This window comes from Lissotriton vulgaris, chromosome 7 (genome assembly GCF_964263255.1).
Source record: "Lissotriton vulgaris chromosome 7, aLisVul1.2, whole genome shotgun sequence".
In the NCBI taxonomy this organism is placed as follows: Eukaryota; Metazoa; Chordata; class Amphibia; order Caudata; family Salamandridae; genus Lissotriton; species Lissotriton vulgaris.
Genome location: NC_141695.1, coordinates 1,300,269,138 through 1,300,295,499, shown reverse-complemented (window position 1 = coordinate 1,300,295,499; position 26,362 = coordinate 1,300,269,138). Strand labels below are relative to the sequence as shown.

The 26,362-nt window shown below is 45.2% G+C and overlaps 1 protein-coding gene across 1 annotated transcript in view; it reads right to left on the bottom strand.

Annotated features, from left to right (window-relative positions):
• The window catches only part of LOC147703538 (integrin alpha-M-like), a 509,428-nt gene that overhangs the window by 200,392 nt on the left and 282,674 nt on the right, over positions 1-26,362 (bottom strand). Inside the window, exons 13-14 of the mRNA XM_086931904.1 lie at positions 20,461-20,601; positions 1,882-2,085 (exon numbers count right to left, since the gene is read on the bottom strand). Coding sequence (XP_086788030.1) covers positions 1,882-2,085; positions 20,461-20,601 — 345 coding nt within the window. The remainder of the gene's footprint in view (positions 1-1,881; positions 2,086-20,460; positions 20,602-26,362) is intronic.

The window sequence follows — 26,362 nt, the reverse complement described above, 5'->3', positions numbered from 1 at the left end:
AGCATGCAAAGGACCAAACCACACACGGAGCTCTGTAATGCACCCCTTTATTCTTCAGAAAGCAACTGTTAACTGCACACACTGCGTCATAAACGTTATTGCCCACCCCCAATCGATTGTGTCATTCTCCTATGGAGTCCATCAGGGCCAGAAGGGTACTGCTATTCATATTCACAAGGCACTACAGTCTAACTTAAATATTGTGGCCTCAAAATTAACTGCAAATGATAATTATATTTGTAAATGATATTTAGGACACATTATTTTTGTCAGATGATATTTATGCCATAGTATTCTGGTACCACACCATCTTGATAGGTTGAGCAGTTTTACACTGACAGTGTATCTCCAAGGTTAAAACAGACAGAGATCACTCTTATCTTACTACTTGTGCGCTCATTTCTTTACATTCAAATTACTTTAGCCAATTGACTTGGTCTTTTCAGGGGTCCAGGATACATGAGTTGGGATGGTGGATTAAAAAGGGTAACCACAGAGCATAGTTGAAGTGAACAACTTGAGGTTCATTTAGAAATAGGCGGAACTGAATCATTACTGTAAATTGGCAGTGCTCTATCCAGCCAAACTCCACTGTCCTATTTTTAGATACGGAAACACTAGGATTTTATCGGTGGAGGCTCATCCATCTTCACCAGCAGAAACCCTTCACCTAGAAGTCCATTCACCATTGGGCCACCAGATCATAGTGACAGTAATCTGCCAAATTTATGTTAGGGCGTCACCACGCTTTTTCCCTGCCCTGAACTGCCATGCGAGGCATGGCGATTCCAGGCAAGAAAATTGCTTAGTTGAACCCGGGTATTGTAGTCTTTAAAGACAAAAACTGCTGCTTTGGGAGTTTAATCTAGAAAAACACAGAAGTTTACAATATGGGCACAACAAAAATGACTCCATATTGGCACACTCTTCGGCCTTCAGAACAACTGCCACGGCGGTGGTTGTTAAGAAAGCTTTAGAGATCCCCATCCAGAAGGCATGGGCCTCGAAATAGGTTAATGATCCAGGGCCAGGTAAACGGAGGTCAGAGCCTCCACTTGTCTGTCAGGATGGCAGATGCTGTTACCCACCTTGATCTGAATGACACCCTTAACCTGGTATAGAACTGCTATTGTTGCAAATTTCTTGATCCACACAATAAAGACTGCATGTTGGTGGTAGCTAAAATGCCAGTGAAGACCAGATGGTCTCACCACATGCACTGAACAGCAGATTATGAATGCCTGTGATTTCTTAGGAACATGCTGAAATGAGTTTACTACACCTGAGGTTCATAATGCAGGATTCCTTTAATCTGGAAACTTGCTTTCAATTCTTAGCACATAAAATTTAGTTTGCTAATACATACTGTTAACTATGATGTGGATTCATTTCTGAATTTCAACAACTTTGTAACTTATATGGGGTACTGACGAAATAATTACACATTTTATAGAACTGAGATCCAACCAGTCACCTTTATTTACTTTACATTGTGTTAATGTATATGACTAAGCCATGTTTATGAGCGAGCTCTTGTATGCTTTCACTGGGAATGGTGTGAACATATTCTGCTCTGTAAAGAAGACCAGTGAAAGTAGATTGACAGTGTTTTTCATTTTTGTAGGGTAAGGTATAGCAGGGAAGTACTTGATATAAATAAACAAGTACTTGATTCCACAATGTCTGGCAAATTGAACCTGAGGCCAAAATAATCATCAACTATTATCAAAAATAATATTTTACAGTTATTTCCTCTTCTGAAATAGTGTAAATATCCTGGCATTTCTAGGAATTGTTGTTTTGCTAATATGCTTAATGCCTACTGTACAATTCCAGTGAATTCCCAGGTTAGTTATAGTACTATATGGGAGCAGTTCTCACCTGACTGTAGGCTTGCCCGATGCTGTTCCGCATTCCATGGAAAATGTACACAGATCCTTGGTTGTTGTTCTCCACCGGGGCCCCAATGGCAATGTCTGTGAGTCCATCTCCATTGATGTCTGTGATATCAGCTATGCAAGCCCCAAACTGGCTGAATAATTGACCTGTCTCACCCATGAGAGTCTGACTGCAACTCATCTGGCCCTGGAGAAAAAGTGATTGTTTTAAAATGTTGATGAATCACTAATTGTTGGTCAATTAATTGACTGTCGTCAGCATTCCTAACATGTTTAAGGCAACTAACAAACCTGGAACTAGGACACGGAGCTGTGACGAGTGTTTCCTTTTGTCCTTTTCCCTGCGTCCATTTTTTTGTAACTTACAAACAGGTTCTTCTAACGTATGGGCCTCCATAGATTTTTTTGACCCGGCCATGCAAAAACATGCTGGTCTCTGGTTTCTATGTGACTGAGTGAAGTAAGAAAAACATTTCTCTGATCTTGAACAGAAACTATAAGAAAACAGGATCCAGATTTTTTCATAGGCATGAGAACCAGTTTGAATTCTGTCAACAAGTGTGCATTAATGTTCAAAATGATGAGTGGGTTGTCCAGGATCCAAATCTATTCAAAAGTAGATTCCTCTACTGAGTCCACCTTAAACAGAAACAACTTGAAATGCTGACTTTTATGTCAAGTGGGCTTCTAACCACTGAAAACTAGTTTGCTGCCTTCAAATAATGACACACAAAATACCAAACTCACTATACTATCATGGCATTAACTTGTCTATAAACAGAAGCACACCTTCTCAATCTAGTAATGGGATCCCTTTATGCAGCGTTCAGAAAAGTCAGATTTCACCATAATGCTGACTCTGGCGCTAACACTGGGAATCCCATAATGCATGGGAATATATATACTTACAAAGTCCCCTGATATAAAAAAAAATCATAAACCAGGGATATTCATTTTGAAAGAAGACAATATAAACAATAAGTGCTCCGATTTATATTTTTCTTCATTTAAACAAATGCCACATAGTGCCATTCCGCATAACTTTACATTATATTATGTTACACCCTCCGAGCATTACAGGTTATAAAGCACTAGGCACTTTGAAGCCATTTTTAACCAGTTGGTTGGTTTAAATTTGAAGATTTTCATCTATCAGCGCTAGCAGCAAATCCCCAATTAGGAGTCAAGTGCGGTTTGTGATAATTACTTTTTTATTATGTTTGATTAGTGGAATACAAAAAGAAATTTTTGACCTTAGTCAAACCACCCTGTATTTAAAAAAAAATTATTATGTACCAATTATGTTTTTCTATGTGATACCATGGTTTTATTGGGAAACATGTTTTATGCTATTTTGTAATGATTTTAAATGATCACGCAATAAACTATTATTTACTATATTATGTTACAAACCGCATTTTATTAAGATATCTTTAAAAAAGGGAGGAGATAAGCAAGTACTAAGAGGAAGAAGGAAGGGGAAGCAGATGGCCATCCTGGAAGAGAGGGAAGTAATATATACAGGCCTTACTTACAATATGGCAGACTGCATACTCCATCACAGATGAGGCGGACATCCCACCCACCTCATTACAAGTGCATTGCAGCCTATGGCACTTGAAATAAGTAAACAGGATGTTTGTCACCTTGTAATGGAGTATCCCATCGGCCAAACTGTAAATAAGGTCCATAATCTCCAGGCTGAAAACAGGATTTTTGTGTTACATGTGATAGACGAATGTGAATGCTTTAGAATTTTACTGAATTACTTGTGGTCTGAGATTTGTGAGAGACAAAGGTCCATGAAATTCCACAACACAGTGCGGTTAAATGTGAAAAGTAGTATTTTTCTGATTGTTCCACATGAACTAATTAAGGTTTGTTAGAAGGTGGTTCTGACACTATGGGCTGCCCGCATTTTTCGCTTTTTGAGCACCGAATTGTGAAGCTTTTACTGTGGGGGAGCCTCATAAGTGGGTACTCACCCACAGTGAACTCATAATGAAAGAATGCATGGGGATTTTACTGGTGTCCCCCTGGCTTGACCAGGCCACTGCACAGCAGCTGGAGTAAGAGACAAAGGGCTGGTTACATGCAGATACATGTGTACATGTGCGTGCACATGTGTAGGGGCTGCGCAGGGTAGAATCCTGGTGAGCCAAGTCCAGGAGCAGCTACAAAGTGAATGGTGTGGCAGGACTTATGCAGAATTGGGTGGTGACATGGAATAGGCTTTATACACTGGGAAGAAACATGCCAGGGAAAGTCAGTGTGTTTTACTGTTTTTCACTTCATTATTCCCCTATAGAGATGTGGAGCCCATGGGCTAGATTAACTTTCCCAAGGCCTACAGATTCCAGACATGTACTAAAGTCCTCTGTAACGGGTGTGAGAAGAAGTGTTCTGCAGAGTCCAAAGTCATATTTGTCATGCTTTTGGGTCATCCAGAAATGTCACATTTCTCTGAGTCAGCCATAACCAGGGCCCGGCTGAGGGCTGACATCAGCAGACTGGATTGATAACCTTTCTTCCACAAGCTAAGGCCTCCTCTCCATGAAGAGAAGATGGGTGGGGCTACAGGCTCATCCATCAGCAGCTATCACTGGGTGCCAGGCACCAGGCTGCACGAGGGAGGGAAAGCAGCATGGGGGGAAGGGGCTTTCAGAGACCATGTGGCAGGAGACCCTGGACGATGCCATTTTGAACAAACCCAGAGGCTGGGCAGGAAGGAGGGAGGAGAGGCAGTGAAGTGATGTGTCGCTGTTTGATAGGACAAACAGAGACTTCCTGCCAGCCCCCTCCCAAACTTCCTAAAAGAACTTGCACAGGAAGAGAAGCTCTCTCTGATGTGTGGTCTGCTAAGGCAGAAGGTGCTGGAGCCTGGTGCAATGGGCAGTTGGAAGGAAGAACTCCCTGACTGCCCCCAAGATCCTGAACAGTGCCAGGAGAAGAGTCCATGACCAGTGCGCAGAAGCAAGGGCTTCTGGGCAGCAAGAAGAGATGCCCAGGAGGAGAGCAGGCCAAAAGCTGGCGCAGGGACCCAGTGAAGACAGCTCCCTGCTGAATGCCCCCTCCCAGAGGTCCAAAGGGCAAAGGAGAGTGCTCCCAGTGGCTGGGGAGCACCACCAGGAGCAAGATGAGGCCAAAATCAGGACGATCGGACCCCTGGGGGCTGAGAAATGTCCCCAAAAGGCGAGAAACCTTTGACCAGTGGCCAACCAACAACGAGGCGCGTGGGGCTCTGCCACCAGTTCAGAGAATGCCCTCGGGGTGGGTCAGGTCCCAGGGGCTACCCCCACATAAAGAAAAGTCAGGGAGCGGCATTGCGCCCCTGTGAAAAAATGCCCTCCTCAGGGTGCCAGGAGCCCACCCTGGCCCCAGCCGAAACCGGAAGCAGGGGAGCGCAGTCGCGCCCCCCTGGGAAAGGGAGAAGAGGCCCGGGACCCCATCCCTGGGCCCTGAAGAAGACGAGGAGCTGGGTCGAGGAGAGCCGTCACGCCCCCCTGCAGAGAGGTCTTGAGGGGCCCGGGACCCCATCCCCAAGCCCCGAAGCGAAGTCAGGGAGTGCTGTTGTGAAAAATGCCCCTGGAGAGCTGCCGAAGGTCTGTGCGTCTGCCCGCCAGAGCGGGCAGACCAGAAGAGGAGTGCTGTCTCCCATGGCAGCACGCGGGGTAATAGCCAAGTGGGAAGAATGCGGGGGCAGCCAGAGTGGGCTCCTTGAGCTGCCCTCCACTGTGCGGTCAGAACAAGGAAGTGCAGCCAGGGGTTCGGGTGGGACAGGGCCCCCGAAAATGGGCATAGGTGGCTGGGGGTGGGCTCCACCGAGCCGTTTCACTCACCTGGGGGTCCGAATGGGACCGGACCCTCCAACGTGGGATGCCATGACCGGAGGCCCACATTGCGGCACTGCCCGACGCAGCTGGAGAGCCGCTGTTATAATATTCACGGAAAGGAGCCTGAAGCACCCCATAATACCTAGCAAGGCATGGGGAAATCCTCCGTTTTTGGTGCCTCGTGGCCCCCAGAGGAGGGGGTCACCCTCATTTGTGAAAGAGGTGCAGAGGGAGCTGCAGGAGCAACGCAGCCTCCCTGATCACGAAGAAGAAAAGTCCTACCCTAAGTGTCCTGGGGACTTCCAAGAAATAACCCCTCAAGGGCTCAGCCAGCATTTTAACACCTTCTGGGCTGGAACTTTTGTTTTAGAGATGAGAGTGTATGGAGAAATGCACCAAGGAGTGAAGGGCTGAGTTGGGGATGTCTGGAGAAAGGCATCGCCTTGAGGTGAAGAGGTGTAATTGCAACCATAGTGCATTTACTGATGTTATTTATTTTAGAGGGACTGAAGGTCACATGTGTAATGTGAAACACCTGTGTAAGGTGATAAACGCGGGAAACTCTGACCAGAATTTAAAAAAGCATGTTGCAAGTAATCCAGCCTAAAAATACTTCACAGGACTAGTTGTATGTATTTAAAAGAAAATAATAGCTATCTGAGCAAGTGTCAGGGAAACACTAGCAATTTACTTTGACTAGGAACTCGAGCAAATACTCAAGCTAGTTGGTCCTCTGCAGCAACAATGGGCGCAGGTTTACAGAGCTCCAGGAGAAGATCTATCTTCCAGTCACTCCTCAGCCTCAAATGCAGGCTTAGTGAATGCAGCATCCTGCCCCTCACCTGTGCCATAAATGTTGCCTTTGTATGCCAAGACTAAGGTTTTCATATAACATGTAGAGGGCGGAAGATACAAGAAAACCAATACAAGAAAGTTTGATCATTAATCAAACCTACCAAGAATCAAACTTGGCAAATGTCAAACAGCTGAACATTTGAGAGTGTGCAAGACGACTCAGTCACTCCCATTTAGTCCTCAGACAAAAAGAAACATGTGGTTCCGTGAATGTAAACAGTGGAAGGATACAAGTCATCCAATCAAAAGAATTGTAAAAAAGTTGAACACCACAGAAGAGGAAGCACAAGAGGTGGAGGGAAAGCCACTAAATAAAAAGTAAGCAAATGAGATACAATGTGCTAGACCAAAGCCCATTTTCAGAATCGGTATTGGCTAAAAGCTGTCTTTCAGTGAGTACAATCTGCCCACATCCACATTCTCCCACCTCCTTTATTTTGGGGAGGAGGGGGTAAAGGGGTATTTGTGATTACGTAGCAACTCCAGAAATACCATCTGGATCACTATTAGATTTTTGTGATTCTGCAGAAAATTGTGTGACCAACTGCCCTATTTCCAAATACGGCCCTGCCTCCATATTCAATAGCTTCATCAATATCCTGAACGCTTTTGGGACAAAAGTTATTGCATGTCAAATTTGGTATTTGTGGGAACTAGAAATATGGCCCACTTTCAAGGTACCTTTCCAAGACCCACATTTTTATACCAATACCTAAGGTGTCCAGACGTCCTGGATTTGCCTGGACAGTCCCGGTTTTTGAAAGGCTGTTCCGACTTTCTTTAAAAACAAATACATCTCCCAGTTTTGTTTAGTGGCGGGTGAACGTGCAGATTAAGCACAGTGTTGTGCAGGTTCAGATTTCAATCGGTGCTCTCATCACACCAGGGACACAACTTAATTTAATGATAGTGTCCTAATGTACTGCCTCTCCTCATTCAAGCATCACAGCCAAATATAATGAGGGGGAATCAACCCTGCAGCTCTAAGCCAAGGCCGGGTTCAATTGCATCCCGACCCTAGAGATCTTCACAGCAAAGGATGGATAGTTTATTCATATATATGAAGCCCTTACTAAGATGTCATGATAGAACATTTAATCCTTTTTCTATGTCTGTCCCAATCCCTGTTTTTCGAAATGAAAGTCTGTCCACCCTACCAATTGCGCAATGCTGGATAGAGATGGTGCAGTTGGCGTGACTGTGCCAATGGGAGTTATTGCCATGGCCAGAAGATTTGAATGTGGCAGGTAACACTCTACTGCTGTGGCAGAGGTATTTCCTGCTCCACGAAGCGGGAAACCTTTACAACGCAACTTTTACAACGCACTACCATTACAACGAAACTTTTACAACGCAACATCCATTACAACGCATGCCATTACAACGCAACCATTACAACGCATGACACTACAACGCATACCACTACAACGCATGTCATTACAACGCAGTCATTACAACGCATACCTTTACAACGCATACCATCACAACGCATAGTACCCTTACACTATCCAACACTTACCCTACTGTTGCACCCCCTGGAGTTACAATAGTAATTTTTACCCCTACACTATCCAACACTTACCCTACTGTTGCACCCCCTGGAGTTAGAATGGTAATTTTTACCCCTACACTATCCAACACTTACCCTACTGTTGCACCCCCTTGGAGTTAGAATATTATTGTTACCCCTACACTATCCAATAGTTACCATACATGCAATGTAATGGTATGCGTTGTAATGGTATGTGTTGTAAAGGTAGTATGCATTGTAATGGAATGCGTTGTAAAGGTAGTTTTTAAAAATTTGTTGTAATGGCATGCGTTGTAATGGAATGCGTTGTAATGGATGTTGTGTTGTAAAAAATGAGATGTAAAGGTATGTGTTGTAAAAGTATGCGTTGTAACGTCATACATTCCCACAAAGCACCTTGCATGAGCTCCCGTTCTCTCTCAAGTGCTGAGTCCTCGCTTTGAAAGTGTAACGCAATGTCCATGCGTGAATCTGAAGATGCCACACTAGCATGGAAATCTGGATCCCCTATGGACCTTAATACCAATTACATTTTGACATTTGCTATCAATTTAATCAATCCTATCCTCAATTAACTTTAAACACTTCTTTTTCGACTGCCACTGCTCTGTAGATTTGGAAATAGCACGTCCTCCACTTGTTTACAAAACCTTCTGTGGACTCAGCTGTATTTTCCAATTAAATGCTTCTACTCCCTATTGCAACTAAAATATTGAACAAAGATCGTCTCGCAGCTATCTAGCTACTTAAAATCCTATTCTTGTCTCCAAGCTTCTTAATCAGGTTTTAGACAACAACATAGTATAGAAACAGCCTTGCTGGCAGAGCCATTAATAACTATCTTTGACCAAGAAAGCTCCGTTGCCTTAGCGCTACTTAATTTGTCAGCAGCATTCGATATGGTGTCTCACATTATATTGCTTCAAATACTTGCCGTGCTAGGTGTCAGTGGTCTGCACTTAGATGGTTGCGTTCTTTTCTTTAAAATAGTTCTCAGTCAGTCTCCCCATTTTCCTCTTCTTCGAAAGCACTTAAATATGGTGTTCCACAAGGCTCATCATTGAGCCTCATCTTATTTATTGTGTATTTGACCACTCTGGCAGACTATGTTCAGCCTTAGATCTGAAGAATATTTCCTAGTCAGATGACTCACAACTAATCATGTCTGTTGCATAGAACTCCTCACTGGAGCATGACTCTCTCACAATACCGGCCCATACCCTGCCAACGTGGTGGGCGGGCGGGAGGAAGGTTTGGGACCATTTTTTTTTAATAACTTACCTGAACCCCACCGCTGCGTTTCACTCATTTTCTGGGCACAGGCTCCCAGACTGCACTGCGGCCAATCCTGAAGCTGCATTAAAGCAGCATCAGGATTGGCCTGAGCACTGTCAATGTGCACTACCAGGTAGACTAGGAGCCTGTGCCTTCTGTCCCCAGCCTCAGCAACACAGCCCAACACTTCCGCACCAGCAATGTCATCCCCCTGGACCCACCCCAAGACTTGTCAGGGAGATTAAAATAAACAATAATAAAATGGGATTAAAACCTGTTATTATCGTTTTATTTATTTCAGGGTGAAGGCGGGCTGATGGCGCTCCTCCCCCCTAATAGAGGGGCCACCGCTACTCTCTCAAATCATGCCTTTCTTCTGTAGTCACTTGCATGAAAGACAGCTGACTTCAACTGAATTCCCAAAAAACTGAGATCCTTATGTTTGGCTCCTTAACTCTTTATGGTCTCATTCTCAGTGGCTGTCTGAACTAGGCTCGCCTTCAGCCCAAACCTCAGTTGTCAGGCACCTGTGGGCATATCATCGAGGCGCTGCAATAAAATTATCACCGCTTTAGCGTTGGTTTTTGGGCGAAAAGTGGAGATAATTTTATCGCAATATCAGCAAGGCCACGCTATTACATGAATCCATGACTCAGCGCCTGTTTCCTGAACACCCAGCATTGCATCTCTAATGAGATGCAAAGTGGGCGTTTCTTCCCAAAATAACGTGAGAAATGTCGCTAACCGACATTTCTCCAATTATCTAGCTTCACGCTAACCTGCAGAGTGATAAGAAAAGTAGCGCTAACCGAGCTTTTCGCTACTTTTCTTACTCCTGCTTTTAATCTGACTTAGCCATTTATATCCAATAGAAGGTGGATATTATGGCTGAGTCTGCCCTGCCCTATCACCAAGCTATCACCAATGGCTGTGCGAATATCGCTGGATTTACAGCGATAATCGCACATTCATCAGCTATCGCTTGGATTTTGATCACTTTGGAGATAAGCGCCGCTGATAGCGCGCTATCGCAGCAATAAAATCCAGCGATAGCCGGCGATAATGATCCTCACGCTAAAAGCACTTAGCGATAATTATCGCCAGCTGTTGCTGATATGCCCCCTGGTGGTCAATTTCTATACAGATCATACCTTCAACTCCAAATTTCAGTTGTTGTTTCCTGATGCTTCGCACTTCTGCATCCCTTAAGAAACAGTATGGCTAGCCTTCCCTTTGACACTTTTAGGACGAATGCAGAAGCCAGACTCTTTTTTTCAACATTCCCCATCCCCAGTCAATCTTCAAGCACTTAAGGGATGTTCATTGACTTCATGTTAAGAAACTAACTCATTTAAAAACCTTTCTAATTACCCACAAAGCATTCTACAAGAAAGTGCATGCCTCTCTTTGGGACTGGTTTAGCTCTTGCTGCCCCTCTTGTACTCTAAGATCTTCTTCAAAACCCCTAGATTTCTTCGTGCCACAAAAGGTTCACATGTTTTTGCTCACCTCTATGCAAAACTCTGTACCAAAGGTTCACCTGATTTAGACCAACTGCCTTCAGTGTAATGCTTTTGTAAGATGTTGAAAACCTTTCTAATCACTGTTGTCTGAATTCTCAGCTAGCCCTGGCTGCCGACTCATTGTCTTACAGCACTCATTTATGGACACCTATTTCCTCTTTATAAATCATCTCATTGATTTATTCCACCCACATGTCCTTAGATCCTTAAATCAATCCTGAAGTCATTAAGGTAATGCATGCCATCTATGCTGTGCAAGTGTACTACTTGGAAGTATATGAATCAGGTAAAAAAATCGAACAGTATATACATGCAGGAGCATAACGTGTATTGTGTGCTTCATGCAGCTGTTGCATTTATTCTAAATTGCAGAGTAAATCAGTAGTAATTTCCACACCCGCAAAATACCATTACCCTCAGGTGTAATATTACTAGGTTTTTTTAATTATCACCTGGTCAGAGTTACGCCATGTGTGAATAAGGCCTTACATGCTCTTTTGATATTCCCAGGGTGCATGAGCACCCTGGGACTAGCCCAACTGCTAACAGGGCCCACACACAACGCTGGTCACACGCTTGACCTACTGTTAACTAATTCCACAGAGATCAAGGTTGAGTCACCATTACCATTATTATGGGATGACCATGACCAAATAAAAATCGTCATCCCGATAGACTCCATCAAAACGGTCCTCAGGAAAGAACAAATCTGGTGAAGATCATAGCACAAAGTCACCCTACCCCTTTTTACGACCCTTTTCTGTTCCACCCTATTTAGTCTAACAGACAACATTGATCAGAAGCAATCTCCATCGAAAAAGCAATAACCAATGCATTTGATAAAATAGCCCCCTTTACTAGGCTAATAATTAAATCCAGAGCCGCTCCCTGGTTCACGGAGCAATTGAAGTCAGCAAAACTCTCCTGTAGGACAGTGGAAATGGAGAAAACCCAAAGATCCAATAGATCGTGAAACATACAGATGTATATATCACAACTATATGGAAAACATTTGACAAACGAAAAAAATGAATTCTCCTAAATCAGATTGAGAAGGCAGCCAATTCCAATAAGGAGCTTCTTCAAATCCTAAAATAAATCACAATTCCACCTGTTCAGACACAAGGCCCCATCTCACAATACTGGACAGATTCTCTCTCAAAATTCTTTGACGACAAAATAATAGCAATCCACAATACCTTTTGCCCACAAGACATCACTAATATATCAAGAAATCCTCCTACGATACTTTCAGAGTCACCCCACATTTTGGAGGAATTTACCCAATGTTGTTCAGAAGAAGTGACAAGAGTTATGTTTATAATAAAATCTGGCTTGCCACCGAAATGTCTTTCAATCATAGCCCCAGCGTTGCTAGACAATCTTACAGATCTATTCAACAAGTCACTGTCACAATCAAAAGTCCCTATTATATGGAAAACCGCCAGAGTTAGACCAATACTAAAAAATTCTACAGCTGACCCTAAACTTCTTTCCAACTAATGCCCAATATCGCTGCTCGCTCATTTTGGGAAGATGTTAGAGTCGCTGGTTAATCAACAGCTCGTCGTCCACCTCGAAAGCCAGGGACTGCTAGACCCCTCACAATCAGGTTTCAGGGCAGCCCATAGTACAGAAATAGCTCTGCTGGAAGTAACAGACAATATCAGACTGACATTGGACAGAGGGCAGTAATCTATCCTCGTCCTGCTAGATCTATCAGCAGCGTTTGACACCATCTCCCACAACATTCTTGGACGGCGGCTCTGGGAGATTGGTGTCAAGCAGAAGGCCTTAAAGTGGCTCAGAAGCTCTCTAACTGATCGAACCACGATAGTACAGGCGGGAAAAAACCATTTTGTGTAGCCGACCAGTCAGGATGGGAGTGCCACAGGGCTCTATTTTGAGCCCAACACTCTTTAACCTATACGTGACTCCACTGGCCAGAGTGATCAGATCCTATGGTTTGGATGTTGTGTCATATGCCAATGACACGCAGATCCTGATCACTCTTGGCCCAGACCCAATGGAAACAAAGTCACATTTTAAGGACTGCATGTCCCACATTGAAAAATGGATGAGCACTAACCATCTGCAATTGAACGGAGGCAAAACTGAGATCATGCTCTACAGCAAGGCTCATGAGTACTGGTCACATGATTGGTGGCCCTCAAGTCTCGGCCCCTGCCCGACCCCAACACATATGGTCCGGAATCTAGGCTTCCAAATGGATAATAAATTATCAATGAAAAACCAGATAAATAAGACAATCAGCTCTTGCTTCAGCATCATGCGTAATCTCCGCAAAGTCTTTAAATGGATTCCATCGGAGGCAAGAAAACCCCTAGTCCAGGGACTGATTATTAATCGTATGGACTATGGAAACGCCCTGCTGGCATCAATAAATGAAAACCTCTTTTTAAGGCTGCAGGTCCTACAGAGCACTGCAGCCAAGCTGGTACTTAATCTTCCACCAAGATCCCCGTCGGCACCAAATGTGAAACTCTTACACTGGCTGCCCGTAAGAAAACGAATACGCTTTAAGATTCTATGCCTCAAGAACATGTACGGAAGAGTCCTTGGTTTTTGGGCAAAAAAATTAAACTGGCACCAACCTGGCAGAACTTTGAGATCCAGTCACCAATCACTCCTAGCATCTCCCAGAATTCGCACTAGCACAAACGGAGGCAGGACCTTCTCCTTCCTTGCTCCAGCTCTCTAGAACAAACTACCCCTGTATCTACGCATCAGCAATGACCATAATTGCTTCCACAGGAGGTTAAAGACTTGGCTGTTTGACAACTGACTGTATTAAATCTAGCTTATCTTTAGAGTCATCCACGAGTGCCATAAGACTTTCGAGTGATATGTGCGCTAAATAAATACCCCATGATTTGATTTGATTGGATTTACACCCCCATTGTCATAAGTTTCATATTTTTGGGGAATTTTACCCCAGTCTGTGTCTGGGGGCATATCTTGCCAATTAGTTCCACACAGTTTGGGGCAGATTTACCAATATTTTGCACAAAGCAACACATCGCAGCAAGACAATTTGCTATTCTGAAAAAAGGGAGAGGCACAAATGCACCCTAACTACTAAGATATGGCGTATTCCTGCTCTCCTGCTGCACTGGTGTCCTTATTGCTGCCAAGAGCCAATGCAGGACCCCTTGCGCCATGGTGCTGGGGCACCTGCATTACAATCAGGATTGTTTCTGTGCAGGCAGGGAGACCTTCCTGCACAAAAGCAATCCGCTGAGGTTTTTTCATTTTTCTATGTGGGTTGCAGAATGCAGCACATGTAGAAAGAAGAAATAATGAAGAGAAATAAACATATTTTAACTGTTACGCCTCTCCTGGCCTCAACTTGAAAAAAGAAATATTCACAATGAGACAATGCTTGTTGGGTCCACACCATGGTCGGTTGGAGGTCCCTGACTTTCCCCATTACTATGCTGCAGGCCAACTTTGATTTCTGATCCATTGGACACAGCGGGTGACCGAGAAGGGAGAGTGTATGATGGAACACAATGTTGACAGGGCTACCTTGGGAACTGCCTTGCTGGCGGCTAGTTTCTTAGGGGAAAAGGGCCTGCCCCCCTTCTTAATTCCTACCTCCTTCTTTATTTTTCAATACTTGCAGGTACCGACCTTTTTAGACCTTCTGGCCTTTGATCTGTGCAAGAGTCAGGATTATGTGCTAATGAGCATGTGTCTGTCATCGCAGGTTTCAAGGGCTTACCTGAATTCGGTCCTGACCCTATGTGCCCTGTAATGCTGTAAGGCCACTGCCTTCTATGATGTACTACTGCCTTGCTGATTGAAAAGTCCCTGGGTGCTTTCAGCTTTCAGCTTAAGCACTGGGGGCCATATTATCAAGAAAGGGCGATACATTATCGACGCTTTAATCGGCAGGAAACTGCTGCTAAAGCGGCGATAATGGGCTTGATAATATGCCCTTGTGAATTCCCATAGCAGCCCAGGTTCTGGTGTTAACCTGGGCTGCTATGGGAATTCACAGGAGCATATTATCAAGCCCATTATCGCCGCATTAGCGGCAGTTTGCTGCCGATAAAAGTGGCGATAATGTATCGCCCTTTCTTGATAATATGGCCCCGGGTTTCACAAGGCTGTTTCTCAATCAGCGACGGTGCACTGCACCCCACCCATTTCCAAACTTGTCACAGGGTGGGGTGGGACAAGCAGCCTCCATGGCCCAACCGTATCTTGGGAAGAGTTGGGAAATGTGTGAGATGCACACAAGCCTTGCTGTTCACAATGGGATATCTTGTAAATGTGTCTGGTAAGGAGGGAATTTTCAGGGGTTTTGTACTGAGATACAAATGAAGAATATGATTTCCATTTTCCGACGCAGGGAGTCTCACAGGTGAGGTCTAGGTGAAGACAATCTGCCATAATGTGGTAAGCCTTGACCCCTTGGTCACTTGCTCCCGTCATCCATTACTGCCGGGTGGGAGGCAGCCACACATTAAAAAGTTGTTGATTTCATTATTTGGGACTATATTGTTCCCTCAAATATTTTGAATGCGTCAAACGCCTGCGCCTCCCCATGAGAGGCGTAAGGGAGACACAAAAGGAGAAATACCTTTATTTCTCAACGGTTTTCCTTTTTCTATATGTGCTGCATTCTGAAGCACACATATAAAGAGGAAAACACTTCTCGTGATTGTTTTTGTGCAGGAACGTGTCCCTTCCGGCACAAAACAATCATCCCCACAATGCTTTACTTTCATATGTAAGTAAGTAAGTAGCTTTATTTCGATATAATTCATATCAGAAAAAGCAATACATGTAGATTAAAAAACAATAAAAACCAGTGCAAAGCAAAACATGTATGTTAAAAGACAGTAAAACCAGTGCATAGGTGATAACATACAATTCGAACAGCAAATTACATAAAAATTGCATAAAAACAATCTAAGATACATATCAAGCAATGTATGAAAGCCTGTTAGATCTAATGCGCCATGCCCAGCCTAAGAATTTTGCCAGTCCACATGCAAACAGGGGCCGAGGGTCCGTTTTTAGAATTCTTAAGGCCTCCTTGTGGGATCTAGTCCCAAGTTCTCTGCAGAGTGGCTTCAGCCATCTGCGGCGAGGGGCTGCATAGGCCGGGCATTCAAACAATAAGTGCGGAACTGTTTCTATACTGTTCAGGCAACAAGGGCAAAAGGGAGTTGTCTGCACCGGGACCTTCCAACTGGCAGTGCGTTTCCCCACTGGGAGTACGCCCACCCTAAATTTAAAATATAGAGCCCTGTCCCAAGTAGTTAAGATAGTATCCAGATATGGTTCGCAGAAATGCACCTCCTTGACCAAGAGAAATTCCACTGTGGACCTGCACAAGTTGGCGTTACTATTCCTGCCATCAATCACCCAGCTCCAAAAAAGTTTCTTCAAAATTGACTTGGGCGGGGTGGTTCTGGTAATCCAGGCGTCTTCAAGGCCCAGGTCAATGAGAAGGCGCTTGACTTCCCTTAGACAATGGACCTTAGCCCAACCAGGCATCAGGAGGATCTCTTTTAAACCTTCTGCGTAGCTGGACATTTCCGGGACTCTCCAGATTCGTGCCCACAAGAGGAGTGGGCGCAGCCTCACCAGATCACTAATAGGACGGGTGCCCATATCTAAAAGAAGAGGAAGAGTTGGAGTGCTGTAAGGGAGGCCCAATAAGTCCTTATGGAATTTACTTTCTGAGCAGGCCAACTGGTCCACATTCTGAACACCCCATAATTCTGCCCCATAGAGAGCCGCACTGACACCTCGTGCCATATAGATATCGAGAACCGGAGCAATTGGTTTGAGGGCAGAGGCACGTTGTTCCTTGAGGAGGGCCCCCACCACCCTCTTATGGGTCAGCAGCATCTTTTGATGGTGGGATTTCCAACTCATAGAGTTGCGGAGACGAATACCAAGGTAATTGAACTCCTTGACCCTCTCGAGTGGAACTGAATCTAGGGTAGGTGGTTTAACTGTCTTCTTCGGGGGATTCAAGACCAGGAACTTTGTCTTCTCTGTGTTTATAACTAATCCCCTTGAGTCACAGAAGGCCTTAAAGCTGGTTAGGAGACTCTGCAGACCCGCTGGTGATTTAGAGAACAGGAGGGTGTTGTCTGCAAATAGGAGGGTAGGTATTCTCCTGCCAGCCAGGGATGGTGCGTCTGCAGGATGTTGAAGCAGATGGTCCACCACTCCGTTAACATATAATGAAAACAGAGTGGGGGCTAGCACACAACCCTGGCGGACACCTCTATTTACAGGTATTCGTGTTGTTTTGTGTCCCTGCTTACCCCACCTGATCTGTGCAAAGTTGTCTGCATGAAACTTTATTAGCATGCTCAGTAAGTATGGGGGAATACTCCAGAAGTGGTTACGTGGTACCAGGTCAAAGGCAGTCCTTAGATCTATAAATGCAAGGTACAGACTGCCTTTGCCCAGTACAACCACTTTCCAAAAGAGCATCATTAGCCGAAATGCTTGCTCGATCGTCCCCATACCAGTTCTAAAACCCGCCTGAAAGTCTGAAAGAATATCATTCTCCTCGGCCCACTGCAAGACCCTTCCTAGAACCACTTTCCCTGCCACCTTCTGCGTGGAATCCAAGAGGCTTATAGGTCGATAATTAGCAGGGTCATCCCGTCTCCCTTTCTTAAAGATCGGGACGACCTCTGCGCCCTTCCATGAGTCCGGTAGTGCTGCGCCAGCCAAGCCAGCATTCAATAAGGAGGCAATAAGTCTCCCCCACTCGGCTGGGTTGACGCGGAGCAAGTCTCCCGGGGGGCCATCAGGGCCCGCTGCCTTATTAGGGACAAGGCACTTAATAGCCCCTTCTACTTCCTTAGAAGTAAATAAAAATACTTCTTCGGGCTCTGTGCGAACCGTGGGGTACTGTTCCGTCGGGGTAGACTCGGAGCCCTTAACCATTGTATAAAGCTTGGAGAAGTGATCAAACCACACTCCCTCAGTTATGTTGCACATAATAAGGGAGTCCACGGATCTGTCCCTAGCTCTTATTAGGTCCCAGAAACCCTTAGAGTCCTTCCTTGAGCTGGCCACCTTCAAATCGTGCCAAAACTGGTTCTCATGCTCGGCCCTTGCCTTTGATAAAGTCCTTCTATAGTTACACCTAGCAAGACTAATCTGGGCCCCATCCTTAGCCTTCACTGCTTTTATTAACTCCCTTTTGGCAACACGGCAGGCAGAGGAAAACCACCCCGCATTACCCAAGGGTCTACCTCTTGCATTGCCCCTTGTGCCTGAGGAGCGGACCATAAACAGTTTGCCTAGTGCGTTTATTGTTTCAGTGAACAAAATTGGAACCTCAAGCGTGCTAGCTTCAATGGAGTCTAAACGCAACGCTGTATTAGACATTATGTGTTTAACACCCATTATCTTTTCCTCGTTTGCAGCAACAACATTCCATTTTAGGCGCCTACCACAATTAGAGGGCAATACTTCATGCGTTGATTCACACACTTGTGGGGTTTGGGCTAGGGTCACACCCGTCCACAGGGAAGACAGGGACAAAGATAGAGGGTTATGGTCGCTAGCAGAGGACTGTAAAACCACCATATCTATCAGGTGGGCCCAGAGACTATAGTTCAAAAGAATGAAGTCGATTCGCGAGGAATGACCCACTCTATTAAACGTATGTGCTCCTGTGGAATCTGAATTTGATCTTCCATTGGTTGCCCTCAGGCCATATTCCAAACAGAGAGCATTAAGATCAATGGCGTTTTGTGTCCACTTCCTGATAGGAACCAAAGTAAGAGGGGGAATACCTCTCTTAACATCATCCTCCCTAGTGCTCAATATATCCTCTCTAGCCAGAGGTTCAAATGTGCAATTGAAGTCCCCGGCCAGTAAGACAAAGGAGTCGGAACCACAGGAACTGAGGCCCTCCTCAATGCCCGTAAGGGACAATGTGGAGGACCCACCCCTTGATCCTCTAACATAGATGTTAAAAAATTCGAGCTTCCTCCCCCCACATGGCCCTCTAACTAAGATTCTCTGCAGATCAGGCGATTTAGTGGCAATGGACCTAATAGAGAGACCCAGTGAGATGCTCGCCCAGATTAATAGGCCGCCAGAGGGGTGGCCCTTCCCTCCGGGTGGTTGTAACGCAGGCACAAAGTAGGTGGTAAAGCCCACCTTGTGTTGTGGTTCCAAGCACCAGGTTTCCTGGAATAGACAAATCCCGAAGGACTCTACAAATAGATTCCAATCGGGTATGTCAATATTCCGTGCAAGGCCTGCTATATTCCAACTAAGCACTTTTAGCGCTTCGCCACCAACTCCCTCCAACCCTGACACACAATCAGTCGCATGAGGGTCGGGGGCAATACTAGGGGCCACATCCGGAAACAAGGATAGAACTCCCCCCCCCCAGGGACCTCCACAGGGGACCGGACAGACACACCCCCCTTAGTCAACAACGATAACGGGTTGGGACTGCTGTCCGGGGATCCATCATCTCGGGTGGCTACATCCAGCAGGGGTAGCACCGGAAAAGTCATTACATCGTGGGACAACCTACATGATTCATACACCTCCCTTTGGGAGGGAGTACCCTTCCCACTGTGTTCAATTGCAACTACCAGGCTTGTCTTTACGCTGGAGAGCTTGGGGATTACATCAACGTCTGGGCGATTGGAACCTCCCCCCCCTGTGATCAAGGCCATACTAGCCGGAAGAATACTATTTTCAAGGAAGCGTGGAGATGACGTGAGCTTAGGGCAAGATGTAGAGAGTGTATTGTCGAAACAAGTTGAACAATCAATCCCAGGAGAAAGTCAATCTACATCTTCAAGGCAACTGTATCTGTTGTAAGTGGGTGCCCCATTCCACCAGTTTTGGGTGTCCTGCCAACTGTCTCCAGTCCCACCCCGAACATAGTTTCTAGCCGATGCCCATTTCCCCCCGTAGTTAGAACATATTTGCGGGGGATAAAAGTAAGTAAGTGGTTTAACTTCAATGGGCGAATTCCCCCCATAGTTGTTCCATGAGCATATATGATGTACTGTATTTGGGTCATTTCATATGTGTAATGAACACCAGCAAGGACAACTAAGATTCCTTCCATATTAGGGGGTTCTTATGCACCAGTCACTTGAACAAAAATAGTAAGGGAGAACAAGCAGCTGGAAGTATTTGATAGGTTCTTAGGACTATAAGGGAATACATTTTTCACGTGAGAATGATAAAGAAGTTTTTGGATCTGGCAAAATAATTCTGAGTATGCAGCTATTGCATAGAGGATTGTGGATCTGAACAGTTGATGATAGAACATACTGCAGTTCGGTGTTATGTTGTATGATAAAAAGGAGTCCAAAGACTGATTAGCACATTAAAGAAATAACTACTGGATTTTGTAATCCTTTTTTTTAAAATTTCCAATCAAAGTACCTCCCAACAATAACCCTTTATTGACTGGGTGAGGCAGTGTTATCAAACAGGCATATTTTGATGCTAAAAACTTTGAAGGGACATTCCACCTACATACTTTGGTGCCAGTGACCTACCTCTGGTGATATGGGGCAGACTTGCACAATGCCCCCGGTCGTGGGTCTGTGGTGCATTGGGGCACCAATAAGAACCAGATCTGTGTTGGAATCCCGGTCTAGGTCCACAGTGCACAGCTCTGCTCCAAAGTATGATCCGATCTGAAACACAGAGGATGTGAAAGAGTTCAGTGCACAACGTATTAAAGTGCACCTTGCTTCACAGGAGTCCCAATCCTTTGTAATGAACACACACATGACAGTTGGACAGGGACACAAAGGGTACAATGAACACAACATAAGTGTGCACGATCTTTAGTTTATGTTGGCATATTTGCTGTAAGATTGGTCTATTTACACAGTATTACCTTCTAAAGCAAAGACAATCTGTTTTTGCTCCATAACAAAGATGCACATACAATTATAGCTCGCTAGCTATCAGTAACATGGGTCTCTAGTAAATGCCATGGTAAAAAACACCCCCTTTTTGAGAGCTATGCATCTACAATTTATGCTATTAGTAGCATGGGCTGTTCCTCCGTAATGGCAGACGAGTTGTCGCCCCACAGTCCGTGCCAGCAGACAATGAATAAAATTATATGAACGCAATGTTATTATCATTTTATTTATGCTGTCTGAGCCCAATACAAAAATATAGGGCGGGCGGGCCGAGCATGGAAGGGAGGAGTAAAGTGCACTCATAAGTGCGCATGTGTGTTTGGCCGGTCGTCAGAGGTTGACCAGACACACATGTGCACTTATGTTTCTCCAACCAGGCTGTGTTACAAAGCTGGGATGGAGAAACAGTACAGACTCCAATGCACCATCTGAGTGGCAAACAAAGCCGCTCATACCAATCCTGGCACTGCTCTCGTGTGGGAGCAGTGTCTGGATTGGATACGGAGCCTGTGCTCGGAGGGCCCATTCCGTTCCGGCCGTCGGTTACCGAGGCAGCGATGCAGGCATCAGCTGGAGCAGACCGGAGCAGTGCAGCAGGTAAGTCTTTTTTTTAAATTATTTTTCTTTTTTTTCTCCCCCAACCCAACGCCCTCTCCACCCACAGCCGCCCTACCACTTTAGGTCAAGCACAAGGACAACACAAAGGCTTCAGTAATATTTACAAAACCAAGCAAGGCCTGATTTGTGTGGCCTTGCATGACTTTGTAAAGAAATCTAACCCAAGGCAGCTGTTTGTGCTGCGCTACGTTACATTTCAACTTGGGAGGCATTCCATAGATTGAGCAAGGGCACTCCCATCCATGAATTGTGTGCACATTTACAGATTTACGACGAATTGTAGACCTGGGAATACTTCAAAATGCTATGCCTTCCAAGGTGATGCTTTCGAGTTGAGAATCTTTATTTCTTTTCGTTATTATCTCTTGCCACCTGTACTGCATTCTGCAGTATACACAGAAAGAGGAACATATATCTAAGGATTATTTTTGGGCAGGGAGGTGTCCTTTCCTGCACAAAAAAATCCTACCCATTATGCAGGCATCTGTGCATTATTATGCAACGGTGCCTGTGCTGGTGCTAGGCTGCACAGAGCGCGCTAGCACAAGGAGAGAGCAGAAATGGTCCATATCTTTGTAAATATGGAGCAATTCTGCTCTCTCCCTTTCAAGCAATGCAGTGCAGCCACTGTGCTTGCTACCCTGTAATGCATGACAGTTAGTAAATTTGTCCCTGTTGAGGATCAACATTAAAGGTATATTATACTGGGGGTGAGCACCTGATAGTGGCATCCATTCGGTCAATTTCCCTGCACCTACCTCCTCCCTGGTCTCCAGCACCCCCTTGTTTCGTCGCTACTCTTGCTCTGAGTCTGTCCAAGATGTTTATTGAAATTACTTTCGCAAGCCAGAAGTGCTGGCACGATCACACATTCCATTAACTGCGATATTACAGCATAGCTTAGTAGCGTGCATTGCACAAACTATAGATCACTATAGATTACGCTGTGCTGCGTCAGTGATATTTCTCACTTAATTGAGCAATTTGGGCTGCAGCAAGTGCTTTAATGTATGTGTGTCAAATCTAAAGAAGTGAAACCAAAATGCTCCCAAAGCCCTCTGAGATGTCAGAAGCAACTGGCAAAATTAAAGCAGCTGCTGTCACTGATGAATGAAAACTAAAGAAATGAAAGTGATGAGGAAGGCAACCAATAGTAAATAATCATTAGGTTCTAAGTCCTTTTTCGATTTTATTAAGGAGCAATAGATTTTGTGGTAAAAGTGTGGGCACTGTCTAAGGCGAGACCTAAAAATGCTCTCCATCACCACTTCCCATCAGGCCCGGACTCTTTGCCCCCACTAGATTTCTCCTTTCTATCCACAAATATAAAAAAAATATCTGGTGTCTTGCCATCTTCTCCCACCTTTTTCTGGCCATCCATTTATCCTTCATATAAAATATTTGCAAAAAAAGACATATGTAGGGGGTCCACTTCTTAGTTTCAACCAAACAAGAAACAACAGAAACCCTCCAGGTTGAAATCTTCCTTTCTCTGCTGAAACGTTAAAACGCCAATTTACTCACTAAATAGCAGAATTACCATATCTATTCTCGAAGTGGCCTCACATGTGATATTAACTATAATATAGTTACTTTCGATAACCCCTTATCTGGTAGAGACTCTATCTAGCTGTAGATTCCTTACCTTGGAATTCTTCATGAGCAGTACCCCCTGCACGGCAGAAGGTGGCATTGTTTTGCTCACAGTGGCGTGGTCGGCATTGTCCATGCCAAAAGTGACATGCATAGTGCACCACTAGTCTCCAGAGCACGCTGCCATCAGTTTATTTTCTTGACTTTCCATGCCAGGACTGCAGAGCCATGAAGAACACTGACCACTGGTGTGAAAAACTAGGGTCCTGAAAGAGGTGCAGCCCTGTCCCCAGAAATCAGTTTGCAGAGTTGGGAGGATTGGTTGGTCGGCAAGGAACCTGTAGTCAGATAGCATCTCTACCAGATAAGACATTACTGAAGGTAAGTAACTTGTGCACCTGACTTCTACCTCAAATTCCTTACCTTGGATTGCATACCCAAGCAATACCTCCCCAGAGGTTGGTCTGCAAAACAATTTCACACCAAAAAGTCCTGCAGGAATCAAATGGATAAAGAGTCCGATCCGACAGACCTGATCATTCAGGCAGTAGTGTTTTTTGAAAATGTGCAGGGAGGCCCGGTTACTGCCTGACAGATGTCCAGGACCGAAATTACACATGGTAATGCAATGATCGCAGCCTTGGCTTTGGGGAAATCAGCACGCAATACCTCAGGAGGTTGCTTGTTGGCCAATGCCCAGCAGATTTTAAAGAACATGATCCATTTGGAGATGGTTCATTTCTGCACAGCCTTTCCCTTATTCACTTCGGCATACCACATAAAAAGTTGGTCATCCACCTGGAACTCTTTGGTGCGGTCAAGGTAGAACTGCAATGCTCTTTTTTGGTTTACGTGTGGAGTTACTCCTCCTTCTTAGAGGGATGTGGCAGAGCGTAAAAGGTAGGCAGGGTGATGGACTGGCTTACAGGAAAGGGAGTAACAACTTTCGACAGGAAGAAAGCTAGTGTGCACAGAACCAGCTTGTCTGAGAAGATGCTCAGGTATGGAGGCTTAGATGACAAAGCGTGAATCTCACTGACCCTCCGGGCAGATGTTACTACCACTACAAAAACCATCTTGATGGTAAGGAGCCCTAGAGGACAGTTGTGCAGTGGCTGAAAGGAAGTGAACATCAAAAAGTTGAGTACTACATTAAGGTCCCACTGAGGCATGATTAAGGGCGAAGGTGTAAACATGTGTTGCAGACCATTCAAAAACCTATTCACAAGAGGGGATTTGAATAGGGAGGCTAATCTAGCAACCATAGAATGACTGAGATAGCAGAAAGATAGTCCTTTAAGGTACCCAAAACAGAGCCTTGCTGCGCAAAAAAAATGATAACTAGAAGGGCATGAGAGAGTGGAGCAGAATGAGGTTTCAACCTGTCTCTCTGCACACCATGCCACAAAGTTGCTACAACAACAGGCGTAAACTTTCTTGGCACAGAGATGTCTGGCTGGTAAGATAACATTGCAGACTTTGGGCAGGAGGTCAAATACTGACAACACTTGCTGCTCAATCGCAGAGCATTTACAGGTTCGGTTGTGAACCCTATCCTTCTGCTGTGATGGACGATCTTCCTGAAGGGGCAGTCTTATCGGGGGACCGATGGCCATGCTTAACAGCTCGGGATAATAATCTTTCCAAACCCAGTCTGGAGTCATAATGATGACCTGTGCCGGTCATTCCTGATCTTCTTGAGAACTCTGGGCAGGAGTGGCATGGGCAGAAAGGTATAGAGGACGCCTGGGCTCCACTGAAGACAAAAAACATCTATGAGAGAGAGCCGCCTTCAAACCACCAGTATTTAAAACTGCAGACATTGCTCATTCTCAGAGGTGGCCAACAGATTCAATAAAGGCACAACACCCACTTGAAAGAGACCTTGCACCAACTCTGGATGAAGACGCCATTTGTGATCTGCTAGGCATATTTCGCTGAGTTTGTCCCCCCTGGTGTTCAGAGAACCCGCCAGGAGTTGAACCACTAGGAACATTCCCTGCTGCTCCAGCTATATCCAGAATCACAGGGCCTCCTGAGTAAGGGTCCACAACCCCACTGTTCCCTGTTTGTTGCATTACCACATGGTAGTGGTGTTGTCCACATTAGCCTTCCCTTGATGGAGGGTAGAAAGGTATCCAATGACAGCTGAATCACCCAGATTTCCAGTAGATTGAGTTGGAGTCCAGATTCTGTCGGAGGCCAGAGGCCTCTGATTTCTACCTCTCCCAGATGGCCACCCCATCCCAAGAGTGGTGCATCAGTCACTACTGTCAGCTCTGGTTGGGGGAAATGAGAGGGTTCTATTGCTGACCCAGTCGCTGTTCCTCTGCCACCACTGCAGGCCTTTCGCAGTCCCTTCAAGATCTGAACCATGTTGGAGCGATCACCCTGATGATGCACCCACTGGAACTTTAGATTTCACTGCAGAGCCTGTAAATGCCAGCAGGTATGTATCACAAGCAGGATACAGGAGGAAATGAGGCCCAGCAGCCTTAATGAGAACCAGGATGAAGGCTGAATCATTGGTATAATAGCTTGAATATCCTGAACTCCCCATTTGGGAGGAAAAGCCCAAAACTGCATTGTGTCCAGAAAGGCTCCGATGATAGGCAGCATCTGAGATGGAGTCAGGTGTGACTTTGGCATGTTGATAGTGAACCCCAGCAAGTTCTGGAGGTCCACCATAGTCTGAAGGTGGGAGACAACTGCCTGGGATGAACCTGCCTTTAGCACCATTGAGATAGTGGAAGACTGACACCTGTTATCTCCCCAGATGAACTGCAACCACCCATATCACCTTGGTGAACACCTGAGGGGAGCTGATACAGCCAAAAGGGAGTACAGCTACTGAAAGTACTTGTGGCCTACCTTGAATCACAGGTAACATCGGTGGGCAGGCAAGACGGAGGAGCAAAAATATGCAACCTACAAGTCCAATCCTATCATTCAGTCTCCCGGGTCCAGGGCAGACAGGATTCGAGCGAGCATGAGCATATCTTTTCTTGAGGAAGAAAATCGGAGGGTGCAGGTCTAGAATGAGGCAAAGGCCTCCATCCTTTTTGAGTACCAGAAAGTAGTGGGAATAACAACCTTGACCTACTTCTGGCATCAGCACCTTCTCTATGCCTCTCTTGGCCAAGAAAGCCACCACTTCCTGTCAGAGTAAGGAAAGATGGTGGCCACGAAAGGAGCGAAAGGTGGACTAAGGCTACCGGGGGTCATGGATGGGTCCAAGGAAGCTGCGGTTTATTGGATGTTTGAAAATTCACAACTCCAGAACCCTTTGGTGTATTTTCGTCATTGAGGTGTC